The 13697-nt window shown below is 36.9% G+C and overlaps 1 protein-coding gene across 2 annotated transcripts in view; it reads right to left on the reverse strand.

Moving 5' to 3' along the window:
- Positions 1 to 12234, reverse strand: part of ANP32E (acidic nuclear phosphoprotein 32 family member E) — a 777336-nt gene extending 765102 nt beyond the window's left edge. The window contains exon 1 of one of the 2 annotated variants that reach the window (XM_044079728.1): positions 11759 to 12234. In XM_044079728.1, the coding sequence (XP_043935663.1) occupies positions 11759 to 11812 (54 nt within the window). In that variant the 5' untranslated portion in view covers positions 11813 to 12234. The remainder of the gene's footprint in view (positions 1 to 11758) is intronic. The other variant, XM_044079727.1, reaches the window with a different exon arrangement.
- Positions 12235 to 13697: the final 1463 nt, after the last annotated feature.

Consider the following 13697-nt stretch of genomic DNA (forward strand, 5'->3'; position numbering starts at 1 on the left):
ACCTCTGTGGTCTCACCAGCTGCTGCATGTGTTCTGTAAGTTATAAGATAAAGGGGCACTTATACTCAATAATAGGTCTTATAAGGGAAGAATACAGGGATGTTATAACCTCCTTTCTTCCTTAGGAGGTGGGCCACGTAGAAAGCTTTCCATACAACGGAGGCAATATGGTCAAAAGTCAGTTTGCTGTCAACCTGGGTGCCCAAGTCCCTCATGACTGACTGCGTGCTTAGGACCTTGTTATTAATGCTATAGCTTGTGGGGACATCACTCGTCCCAAAAGGGGATGATGCATTTTTTGGCATTCAGTCTGAGGTTGTGTTTCTGCACCAGTCATTTGTTTTTGTGAGACCCTCAGAGGATGTCCACATCACTTGGGGAATTGAGGACAGTGCCAAGCTTACAGTCTTCTGCAAATCTGGTTAGCCATAGCCCACTGGCTTTGGCTTGCACCTCAGACAAGTATATCCCAAACAACAAAGGCCCCAAGACCAAACCCTGGGGTACACTGCTTGAGACGGCTTCCCCTATTTTGACTAGTCCAAAACAGAGTCCAAACTGGCCCCAATCTTCCACTATAAATGCATATTTTTTTTAAATCTGACTTGCAACCTATATAAATGCCATTCTGTGTGGTTTTTTTTGGATCAACCAGCCATTAGTTTATCTGGCCTAAGGTCCAGTCCTAGCGAGACCCACTAAGAGGGAGTCTAATGTAAACTATTTTGTCAGAGTAGTTTGTGTGGGGATACTACTCCAGTTTAGCAATGTATTGGGAGTAGAAAGTCTCCTACAAAACATTAATTCTGTGTAAGTAAGAATTTGTTACTAAAACAGATGCACAACTGTGTGAGCTACTGAAACAGTAAAACCCCTTGCTGAAAAGTAGGACAGTAATCAGTTTTGAAGTGCAAAGCATTTTTCTGGCTGAGTCTGTATGCTGTAGTTAAACATGTTAATGAGTTGCAAGCTACGGTCCTATGAAGGTGGTGGCAAATGTAGCTATTTTACTGAGGCAGGATGCAAGTTTCTTTCTTGGAGTACTGTTTAAGTTTGTTATGAGCAGAGTATAAAAGAGCTGGTAAGATGGTAGTAGAGTTTTTCTTGCAGTATATGTAAGGAATCTATTGATACTACAGAGAGAGCCGAATGGAGAGATGGCAAGTCAACGAAGAGGAGTAGCATTGCAGAAACTGAACTCATCCTCAAGTCTTGGAGAGTACCTTCTTGAGGTGGATCCAGGTCCCCCCCCCACAAAATCTCAATAAGATGACACTGATATATAGACTGCATTTATATAACATATACCATAGACAGAAGTAGGGGGAAAAAATTAAAAAAAAAAAAAAAAAAAAAAAAAAACCCTGCATGCACAAGACCCAAGATAAAAAAGTGAATCCTGGTAGGTGCACTGGAGCCAGGACTGGAAAAAAGGATAGTGTAGACTCCCAAAACATTCCTACAATGGGAAGGTTGCCTCCCCCCCCCCCCAGTCTAGAAGGGATCAACAGTCCACAAGAGAGGAAAAAAAAGAAAAAAAAAAATCACAAAAACTAATGGGCCAAAGAGCAGCCATAAGGATGACAGAGTGGACTACTGATAAGAAAAAAATTATGTAGTTACTATTACGCAAAAAGCCCAGAATTTCCAGACAAGATATACAAAAGGATTAAAGGAAATTAAAGAAAAATACTTCCACAAAAAAAAAACTGTTAGAAGCTTCAAATAAAAAAAAAAATAAATGTTCATTAATACAACATATGTGAAAAAAATAGACCAATAATCTTTGATCTGTTTGGAAAAAGAAGCATCTGAGGAAGTCCGAAAATATAAACAAAACTTAGAGATTTTTGAAAAGTATATAAAAAAAGAGAAATACAGACATGAGGAAAAAGATTTGATATGGCGCGATATTTGCGCAAAGGTGAAAACCAACATCGATATAAAAGAAGGCAGCCCCAAAGATATTTGAAGAAAAATATAGGCAAAAAGCACCCAGATATAGAAAATTTCACATTAAAAAATATCAGAGAGAATGTAGAAAAGATTAGTAAAGCAGAAGTTAAAAAAAATAGAAGTTATGGAGTGCCTGCAAAGTGAAGGATTTGGTGTAGAAGGTCAAATACAGATTACATCACAGCATGATGGAACGAGTCCTCAAATTAAAGGAGAAACAGGAAACCTCTGAAGAAATACGAGCATGGGGGAAAAAAAAAAAAAAGATTTAACATGGTGTCATGCATATGCAAAGGAGAAAGCAAAACTAAATACGGAAAAATTTACAATATAAAAAAAGAAAGAAAAAGTAGAAAAATAAATGAATTGAAAAGGTAAAGAAATAGAAACAGGTTAGTTTAGAAGAAAATGAGCTAAGAGACGAGTTGATAGACATATTAAGATCAATGAAAGGCTGCAGAAGGTCAACAAAACCTGAAAAGTCAGACGTTTGATTAAAAAAAAAAATCAGAAGAAACAGATAATATAAATGAAAAGTACAAAATGCAATTTATTGATAACTATTCTATACAGAGAACTGGGAAACAAGGAAAAAGAAACTGAAAGACCACAAACAAAAAAGAAAGAAGAAAGATACATTTTGGAGAAGTATTTATGAAAATCCAATGGATCATAAAGATGCTAATTAGATAGAAGAAAAATGTATAAGGTATAGGATATGAAATGGGATGAATTAACAGCCAGAGAGATTGAAACAGAATTAAGAAAAGCCTCCAATTGAAAAACCCCAGGCCCACATAAAGTACCTAACTTTTAATCAAAAGTAAAAACATCTTTGAACGAAGATTTAGCCACGAGTAAGAACTATCTATATGCACACCCTGAACAGACACCAACCTGGCCAACAGGAACAATACTCCTACTTAAAGAGTGAACCTGCAAGCTACCCTAAAAATTATAGGCCAATAACTTGCCTTCAGATGATGTGCAAACTATATACTGGAACTGATGCTGACAGCGTTTATAGTCATTTAGAAGAAACTCAATTATGGCAACAGAATAAAAGGGCAATAAAAGAAAGGCATGAGGAACAAAGGATCATTTGCTGTTAAAGTCATACAGGAGAACTGTAAAAATGGGAAGAATCTAAGTATGGCATGGATTGACAAAAAAAAAAAAACAAACAAAAATGAAAAAATTTGATAGTATCCCACATCCATGGATAAAATGAGTGCTTAAAAAATGTATAAAATACACCCTACACTGATCAACTTCATTAGTGAACATGAAACTGTGGCAGAAAACTTTGCAATTAAGCCATAAGAGGATAAATTACTATTCCAAGGATAAAAATTCAAAGGGGGACATTCCAGGGTGACACTCTGGTCACCGCTGCTATTCTGTCCTGCCCTTATCCCATTAAGCTGTCAACTTAACAGCTTAGGCCATGGCTGTAACTTGGCTCTTAAAGTGTAAAGATTTCTCATCTCTGTCGATGATTTAAAACTGTATAGCTCATCAGATGATAAACTAAAAGCACAATTGCAAGTTGTCAAAACTTTTTCAGATGATATAAGAATGCCATTTGGTCTTGATAAATGTGCAAAAGCAATCTTTAAAGCAGGAAAATTGCAGCACCAAGAAAACATCAGGTTGGGACAGGAATGTGACATAAAAAACTTGAGCAAGAGGGAGTGTATAAATATTTGGGAATGGATGAAGGATCAACAATAAAACATGAACAAATGTGAATAAAACTTAAGGAATACTTTAGAAGACTTAAATTAACCCTGAAAACAGTGCTGACATCTAGGAACAAAATCCAAGCTGTAAATCAATTTGCTCTTCTTGTCCTTACAGTTTTGGAGTGATTTGACTGACCCCAAAACATGCTGGATAGATTAGACAGGAAATGGTCATGAAATGATTTGTAAAAATCAGTACATATCAAGACTATATATTCCCCATTCTGAAGGGGGTATGAGCCTCCTTGAAATTGATTACATGTACAGATATGCAATGGTGGGACTGCATACATCAGTTGATCTCAAGACCCAAACATATTGAAAGTTTTGAAACAGGAGGAGAGTACTTCCCTTTAGTTTAGGAGCAGCATATCAAGCAAGTCAAGCAGGAATGGAAATCAAACCACAAACAAATCAGGCAGCAACTGAATGTGCCAAAACAGAAAGATTATAAGGTGAAGGACTAGATGAGAAGGCAAGAAATGTGGAAAAATGCATAAATGTAGTTGCAAGTACAGAACACTTCTGGAAGAACCTCATGTTGATTAGGATCAAACACAGGAATGGTTAAGGAGAGGCGAATTCAAAGCAAGAGAGAAGCCCAAGATAGTGGGCTACATACATGTTGGCTTACAAAGTCCACTGAACATGTGGGAGAAACAGACAAATATAGGCGATTTGGAAATGGCTGCACACCTCGTTGCTGTTTGTGACATACTAATGGCAGAAAGACTGTATACCGAAAGGCATAATAATATGGCAAGACTGTTGCACTGGGGATTGTGCAAACATTATAGTAATGAAGAGGCTGAAAAAAAATGGAAACATGAGCCGCAAAGCATCATAGAAAATGGTGGTCTATTACATGGGATCGTCCATTACCAACAGTTCAAGGTATAGAGGATATAAAATCAGATATAGTGATCCATGAAAAGAAGTAGCACTGATCATTGAAATGGCCACACCTAGTGACTATAGTGTCTTACGTAGAGAGAGACAAAGTCATAAAATATCAGGATTTGCAGGCAAAAACAGCAGTAATATAGAAGAAAGATACCCAGACAGTTCCAATAGTAGTAGGAGCAACGGGTCTTATAAAAAAAGAATCTACAATCGTATTCAGACATGTTACTAATACTTGTAACTCCGTACAAATTGCAGGAGGCATTATTGGGCACACTGCAGGTGCTGCAAAGAGCACTTCTGGCTGACATCAAAGATTGAAACAGTACTTCGTGAACTATAATCATACTTTGACGTAGGAGGGAGAAGTCTAAAGTACATGCCTGTTCATGGTAATTTTGTTTTACCGAAAATAAACAAATATTCAATAGCTGTGGGCACTTAGTGCAATAGCTGTGCTACTTGTAAATAGTTGTGCTATTTGTAAATATGTAGTTTGTTCCTTTGAATATATTAATAAAATGAAATATATAACAAGGGAACATTTTTCTTGTAACAGTAAAGGGGTTATTTATGCCCTTAAATGTCCATGTGTTTTTTCTACACTAATAAGCTTCAAGATGAGGTTAATGGAACTCATTAGGGACATAAAAAAACGAAGAGAAAACAAAAGTTTTAGCTTGTCATTTTAAAGATGTGCATAATAGTAATGTTTCTATGCTACAAGGCTGCATTTTAGAACACATATGTTCACAGTGACGAAGTTCTGTTGAAAGAAAAACTGTTATACAAGGAATCAGTTTTTACTATTAAGTATGACACTACGGTTCCTATGGGACTGAATGCAGAGATTAATTGGAAGTGTTTACCTAATTGTGCAACTGATTATATAGCTGAATAATTATATTTATATAATTTTGTATAAAAGGCAACATATTGGTATGCAAAGTCTGTAACTCCTTGAAGGTCTTGTACCGAGGCAAGAGTATTTTTTTGTGTGTGTGTGTGTGTGTGTGTGTGTGTGTGTGTGTGTGTGTGTGTGTGTGTGTGCCAGTCTTGATTTTGCTATTTTGAGTAGTTGTTGGATATGTATGTTACCAATTCCAGCAATTTGTACAGAGTTGCATGCGTCATTACTAGGCACATTGCAAGTGCTGCAAAGAGCACTTCTGGCCGACATCAAAGATTGAAACAATACTAATTTCATGAACTTTAAACCGTACTTTGATTTAAAATGAGTCCACTCCGGTCATGGTATTAGAAATTAAAAAAAGGAGCCTAGTTTCTGGTGTACAGATTATGCTGGTCATATTTTGAGACTGTCATCTATAATAAACACCTAAAAAGACTACTGCGAGTTACAGTTTCAATGGCAGTACTACTAACTTTACAGTAAAAGATTACTTTTTTTTTTTTTTTTTTTTAAGGAAAAAGCATTAATTTAGTTTTCTTGGGGTTGAGTAGGAGGGTTTGATCCTCCGAGTCAGACTTCGAGAGGAGAGAGATTTTTTGAGTAATGTCTTGGAGCTTATCGTTGAGCCCACACACATTAATGTTGAATCATACGAATACTGAACTAAACTAGCAATGCCAGTGAAGTGTGGAGGTCATTAAATATATTAAATGAGAGGGCCAAGGAAAGAGACTTAGGGGACACTTGTAGTAACCGGTTGAAAGAATGAGTACGTTTGTTATTGAACTGCTTGTTGCCTTCCAGATAGGTAACCAACAAAAAGGAGTATTATGAGTCCTAAAACTAAATGTAAACAACCTTATGTTGCCCACTGAATAGCCGCCTGACAGGACACTTAGTGTAGAAGACATTAAAAAGAAAAAAATCCACCGACACTGTACAGCCGATAACGGTTTAATGCTCCAAGGTACACAACACTATTACACCGAACAACTAAGCGCTTTCTCCGAGGTTAACAAACCATTGGCATCAGAGTTGTTCGTGTGATTTACTCCCATCGTATTTATCTTAGACATAATTGATACCAATTAAACAATAAAACTTTTTAAACAGCCAATACTTCCAATACTTCTTTCTTTCATATTGTTCCCCAATGACTATGCTTCACCAAAACATCACATAAGAAACGTTAACATTAAAAAACACTCAATGATTTCTCAAAGCACAAAATATAAAATATGACTTTAAATAAAATACATACATTTACACACTTAATATATTGAGACAACATTTACATTATTAATTTTTTAAAAAACAATTAATGATTGGTAAATATATAAGTAACTGGCTGAAATTACCCAATTTTGTTATGTTTAATTTTTTAAGAAGGGCTTAAATGAAATATGCTAGTTTAATCCTAGGGGGCTGGTAGCATTAGTGCGTATTTGCCACATTTTCCAAAATGGATTCCCAATCACCCCCCCCATCCATTGTCAAATACCTTGTCAATAATAAAAAATATTTTTTTTTTAAATTCAAACACTGTCCTGAATGTAAAAACAGAGCATTGTTGAAATCCCTATTTTTTATAGCTCTTATATGTTCACTAATCCTATCTTGAGTCTACGGGAAGTCTTCCCTACATAGAAGGATGTGCAGGACAAACAGGTGGCTACATATACTACCCTCCTAGTATTACAGTTACATTTACCCGGGCAACTGAATACTTTTATGATGTTTGAGGGTGAATTGTTTCACCAGACATCAGGAGTGGCAATGGGGGCTAAATGTGCCCCCATTTCTGCAAACCTTGTACTACTTGGTTGGGAGAGAAAGTTTGTGTTAAGTTCTAAGTATACATCTCATATAGTGAGTTATAGTAGATTTTTGTATGATATTCTCATCCTTTGGAAAGGAGACTTTGATGAGGCCAAAGACTTTATTGATTATTTGAATGGAACAACTGAGTTCCTGAAGTTTACCTTCCAATGGAATAGTAAAACTATTAATTATTTGGATATAAAATTCAATGTGCACGATGGTATTTTGGAAAGTTCTATTTTTAGAAAAGAAACTTATTCAAATAATCTTTTGTACTACGCTAGTCATCATCCTTTTTTTTCAAAAACATAGTGTAGTCAAGGGCCAGATGATGAGAGTTTCCAGGTTAACAACTGAGGAAACAATGTTTAGGGAAGAATTATATAAACTCATTGGGATGTTTTTAGAAAGAGGTTACCCCCTCAAACTATTAATCAATTTAAAAAAGGAAGTGGTAAAGAAAAGGACTAATTTTTCACCTATCTTGTTAATGGAGAATAATTTACAAGAACATAGGGAAAATTCGTGTCTAACAGGAATGGTTTTACAGTTTAGTGAAAGGACTCCTGAGGTAATCAATATTATCAACAGGGGTTGGGATTTATTTTTTGATGAAAATATAACTGCCATTGTTGGAACAAAACCACAAATACACAGTAGGGGAAACAATATTAAAAACATATTAGAGAGACAGCATGGTAGTTACAATATTATTTCTAGAATGTCCAAGCGTGAGAATTGTAGGTTTTGTCGATATATTAATGATGACCTCATGTTGATATTTATGTTCTTGGTAGACCAATTAATTGCCCGGGTAAATGTAACTAATACTAGGAGGGTAGTATATGTAGCCACCTGCTTGTCCTGCACATCCTTCTATGTAGGGAAGACTTCCCGTAGACTCAAAGATAGGATTAGTGAACATATAAGAGCTATAAAAAATAGGGATTTCAACAATGCCCTGTTTTTACATTCAGGACAGTGTTTAAATTTAAAAAAAAAAAAGTATTTTTTATTATTGACAAGGTATTTGACAATGGATGGGGGGTGATTGGGAATCTATTTTGGAAGCAAGAGAATCTATGTGGCAAATACACACTAATGCTACCAGCCCCCCAGGATTAAACGAACATATTTCAATTAAGCCCTTCTTAAAAATTAAACAACAAAATTGGGTAATTTCAGCCAGTTATGTTTACCAATCAATTGTTTTTTTTTTTAAAAATTAGTAATGTATGGTATGTTGCCTCAATATATTTATATTAAGTGTGTAAATATATGTATTTTATATTTTGTGCTTGGAGTTAATGTTAACGTTTCTTATGTGATGTTTTGGTGAAGCATAGTCATTGGGGAACAATATGAAAGAAAGAAGTATTGGCTGTTTAAAAAGTTTTATTGTTTAATTGGTATCAATTATGTCCAAGATAAATACGATGGGAGTAAATCACACGAACAACTCTGATGATGCCAATGGTTTGTTAACCTAGGCGAAAGAGCTTAGTTCGGTGTAATAGTGTTTTTTGTGTGTACCTTGGAGCATTAAACAGTTATTAGCTATACAGTGTCGGTGGATTTTTTTCTTTTTAATTTTTGGTTTAGGGTCAGTGACCCAATTGTTTTGTTACTAGTGTAGAAGACATGCTCGCTTACTAGAGCTACTTCTCATTCGTATTTACTTAAATGTCAAAACTGAGAAAGGCCCATGGCTGACCAAATCCACAATAATCTATAAATCTGCATTATTTTTTGACTCGTCATCAGACTTCTAAATTCTTTAATCACACACCCAATAAAATAGTGGACCTAAAACTAAATGAAAGAGCTTCTCCTTTGCTGGACGCTTTATTTTTTGTTGTAAGACACAAGTTAGCGCCACTCCAAATTGGGCACGGTGGGCAAAAAGGCTCACTTTAGAAGTCAATAAAATAAACACTTGTATTTTAAAATTGTCAACTGCACCTTATTTTACTGTACTGATCATGCTGATTTACTGTTCTGTATGTTGTGTGTTCCTAACATAAATAAGAGCAATACACAACTTAGTTCTTTTTAATGTGGGGCTTTTCTCCCTGGACGTCCACTGAAAATGGGCTCACCATGGCCTAGTGGACCATCCCAGTAAACAACTGCAAAGTAAAATAAATATTGCTCTTTTTAGGCCAATATTCACACTCTTGCAGGCCACTTCAATATTAATTCCAAGACTGGCATAATGGTGAAGGTGTCTGCCTCCCAGTCAAGTTCAGTGGCAATAACAATTAATAAGCTTCAATTTTTAGGTTAGCATACTGTTAAGGTTAGGGCGGCCACAGTGGTGCAGTGGTTAGCATTGTCGCCTCACAGCAAGAGGTTCTCTGGTTCGATCCTCTGCTTGGGTGCCTTCTGTGCAGAGTCTGCATGTCCTCTCTGTAGTCGTGTGGGTTTCCTCCCACATCCCAAAGACATGCTTTAAGTGGATTGGACACTAAATTAGCCTTGGGAGTGAGTGTGTGCGCTTCCCTGGAAGGTTGGGCACCAGGCTGGCAACTCAACACCGTAGAACTCTACTGTCAAATCATGAGCAGACAGGTGATCCGCTGTGGCGACCCCTAACCGGGAAAAGCCAAACGTAGATAGTGTTAAGGTATTTTCCTTACAGATGCAAGGAACAGCATTTGTCACCTTTGATTGGAAAATTAGCTAGGCTAGTATATGAAGCTATAAACCTCCATTTAATAACCACACCAGAAAGCAGGTCTTGTCATCAATGTTCACGGATTAAAATTCTCCTTGCAAGACCCCTACAGCACTCATTTGCCTGCTGTGTGACACTGAGCAAATCTAAACTTAACCAGGCACTGGTCCTGGGTTACCCCCCCCCCCCCCCCCGGGGGGGCGCGCTATCTGGTTGGCAAATGAGTATTATTACCACCACCTTTCAATATCTATTCGCAAGAAATATGCAGAAAGACATCCAGTACCAAGGATACAATTTCCCTCAACATGCAGGTTCAGAAGGATACGAAACCTGAAACTCTTCATACACGTCAATATTTTAGAGTGACTTCAATCCTCGACGATTTTCTAGAAAACCGCAAATTACATGAGAAATGTACCAAATAAACGAAGTGAAAATATGGAAAGTTGAAGAATTCCAAAACATCGCAAACGAGCAGTTCTAGTTAAGTATGCAATAAAGTTCATTTAACTGACAACAAACCACCCTTTAGTAGTTAATAGGTGCTGCGTTTGGATTTCCTGCAACTATCAATCTCAATCAACTAAAACTGAATATATTGGTTTTAATGTATAACCAGATTCCTCTGCAAATTAGCTGATTTCCTTCTCACTTTCCAGCATATAATTGGCCAGTAAAAGCCGTACATTAGTATGCAGTTACACCAGAAACAAAATCAGACTGATCCAACAACATCCGATGCCTGATGACAAAATGTACTACTACTCCACACTAAAATAATCCAATAACAACCGACGCCTGATGACAACATATGTACTACTACTCCCGGGAAAGGGTATAAATGAAGCTTATTTAACAAATATACTGTTCCAAATTAAAAGGATATCTGCGATAATTCAAATCCAAATGCACAAAAGTACGAAATTATATTAAAACAACAAAACTACAAGTGACAAGAACGCACGTTAGATTCCCTCTCAGTTTTCAACACGTGAAGTAAAGTCTCTAAACTTGCTGGTCAATATGGACATTTCCCCATTTCCAACAGTTAGGTTACCTCATCCCACAAATAACTAAGCCATGTGTACAGCTACGCGCATGCAATAAAAGCTATCATCTCATTTAAGCAAATTATATACACAAACTATTTCGCAATATTGTTACCCTAACGTGACACTGTTTAAGCAAAACTAGCACAACGGAACTACATCTAACCATAATCCACGTGCGTTCCTTCTCCCCCCACATAGTACACTTTTTCACCCTAGGTCAGTCCACTAGCTTGCCTAGGGTACCCTAACCGGAACCAACTATGATCACTTAAGGCAAAGCCCAATACACTTGTAAGCTAACAGATGTTAAAAAAAAAAAACCTCCACATAGCACTAACCAATTGTCTGTCAAAATCATCTTTATTTTAAACACAAATGTAATACACGCGCGCGGAGAGCAACGGACGTGATATGCTAGCGAACAAAATCCAAAACATCATACTATAAATACCCATTTTCTCCAAACAGAAAACTGAAATACCCCCCAAGCTCGGCGACTGGAACAGAAACAATAATAAAAAAAAAGGTAACCAACGACCTTTTTGAAGTACCACATCCGTAAAACCACATCAGTGCAGCACATGTGGCTATGACTTAGCGCTGTACAACTTACATCATGTCATCATTAAATTAAATAATTAATTAATTGAGAATACAATTCTAGTACATAAGGCCTTCGTTTACTCACCTCTTCTGGAGCTTTATTTCTTAGTTCCAACTTTATTCTCTTTTCCATCTCCATTTTCAGTGATTACAAAAAATGTTAAAAACAAAGAAAAATACTAGCAACGAGTTACAATCTTACTACTTTTGACCTGCATTCACTTCAATGGCTACTAACTGAGTGAACCTCCATTACACTGTACAACTAGCCCCCAAGCTCACGCTCCACCTCAAGCTCTTGCTGATTGGAGTGCTGCTATGGGTCCTAATTTCGACTGGGTACAATGATTGCCAATCAGTTTCTACTACATCCCCATACACTGCTCCTTCCAATAAAACTATACGGGCTCCAGTTACGATACCATGTAGCTTTCCTTGTAAAGGGGGTTGCACTGCGTCATTGTTACGTGAAAGACGTAGCCATATTTCGTGTAATCTGTTGAGTTGATGTCAACTTTTTTAATAGTAAAGCTAGATGTTATTAAACAAATAAGTGAATACGTCCTTGGTCGGTGGTTAGAGCGTTGGAAAATACGCAAGTTGTGCTTAGTGATGTTTAATGAGGCTTTTTTTTTTTGGGGGGGGGGGGGTTCACGTACCAACTATAAGCGAAGTCGTATGGTAAAGAGCCTCACTATGGGGCTGGGTGCGGCCATAATGGTGTATTTTATTTTGAATCGTTCGTGGACGTAGAACGTGAAGCTATCAAATAATTTTTATAGCAGGAGAGGGTGGTGGCCGACATTTAACTAATGATTATGAAATGGTGTATATGTTACTGCAATATCGTATGGGGGCGACTTTATTTCCGTTTTATAGGACGTTGCTCGTTTATTTTATTTATTTTTTTGTAAGAATTAGTACATTTTGTAAAAATTGACTGCGTGGTTAATTTATATAAACATGAGCTACACCATAGTAGTATTTAAATGGCGCGTGTTTGGGCTGTCTACAATTTATGTAAACGAGTTAACTTACATAACTGATGTTAACGTACACAACTTTTTCTGTATGATTTAATCAGCCCAGCTCCTCCCTTTCTTCTTCACTTGTGGGAATAGCTTTTAAGTTCTCCGCGTGCTTTTTTTTGCGGGGGCAGCCTTTATCGCTTATGACAATTTAAGCAATCTGCTTTTCTTGACCCCATACACCACCAATTTAAAATAAATGCGGATAATCCACGATATGCAAGGGAGGGAGGCTTCTATGTTGTAAAGTGGAAACTGAATAATGATTTAGGGCGAAACATGTTATTAAATTATAAACAACGGTTTGCTTTCCAATGCGCATACTCTCAACTTCTGTTACACCAGCCTACCACCAAGCCAACAATTTGCAAACCTGTTAAACTCGCAGGGTACTTAATAATATACGTGGAATAATGGGTTAACACAGATTTGGTTGACTTGATTGTATATTTTTGTTTTTAATAATTTGTATCTCAGGATGACAAGCTTGTCCATACGCCGTAAGCCCGTAACTCTTGCATAAAACTAGCCAGAAAGATTGAGTCACCCTAACAGTTTGATATTTGTTACCCGGGTTAGTCTGACTGGGCGAAAGAAAACCCTTTTCAGCAGAGACCCGAGGAGAAAAACTCCAAACATATACGATAATAAAAGTAAAATGTCAAACTTATACAAGGTTAAAAATATAAATAACAGAGCATAATTTGTTATATCTGACACCTTCAGGAACATCTACAGTTAACTCCCATTGATGGCCTACGTGCCAAATACTGCCTGTCCACACAAGGTCCCAAAAAGATTTCCTCTCAGAGCTCACAATGACGGACTCAGATACATTAATATTTATATATTTGGTTTGAAGAGTTCCCATGTGAGTTACATCAAGGATAGTAGCGCTAGTATGAAGAAAGATTAGAAGGAGTGGGAAATTCTTAGTCTGGGGTAGAGCAAGGACAGAGCCATTTACTGATAAGGTGTGTTTTTAGTGTTTGTTTA

This window comes from Protopterus annectens, chromosome 8.part0 (genome assembly GCF_019279795.1).
Source record: "Protopterus annectens isolate FY-2018-M chromosome 8.part0, PAN1.0, whole genome shotgun sequence".
NCBI classification, from domain to species: domain Eukaryota; kingdom Metazoa; phylum Chordata; order Ceratodontiformes; family Protopteridae; genus Protopterus; species Protopterus annectens.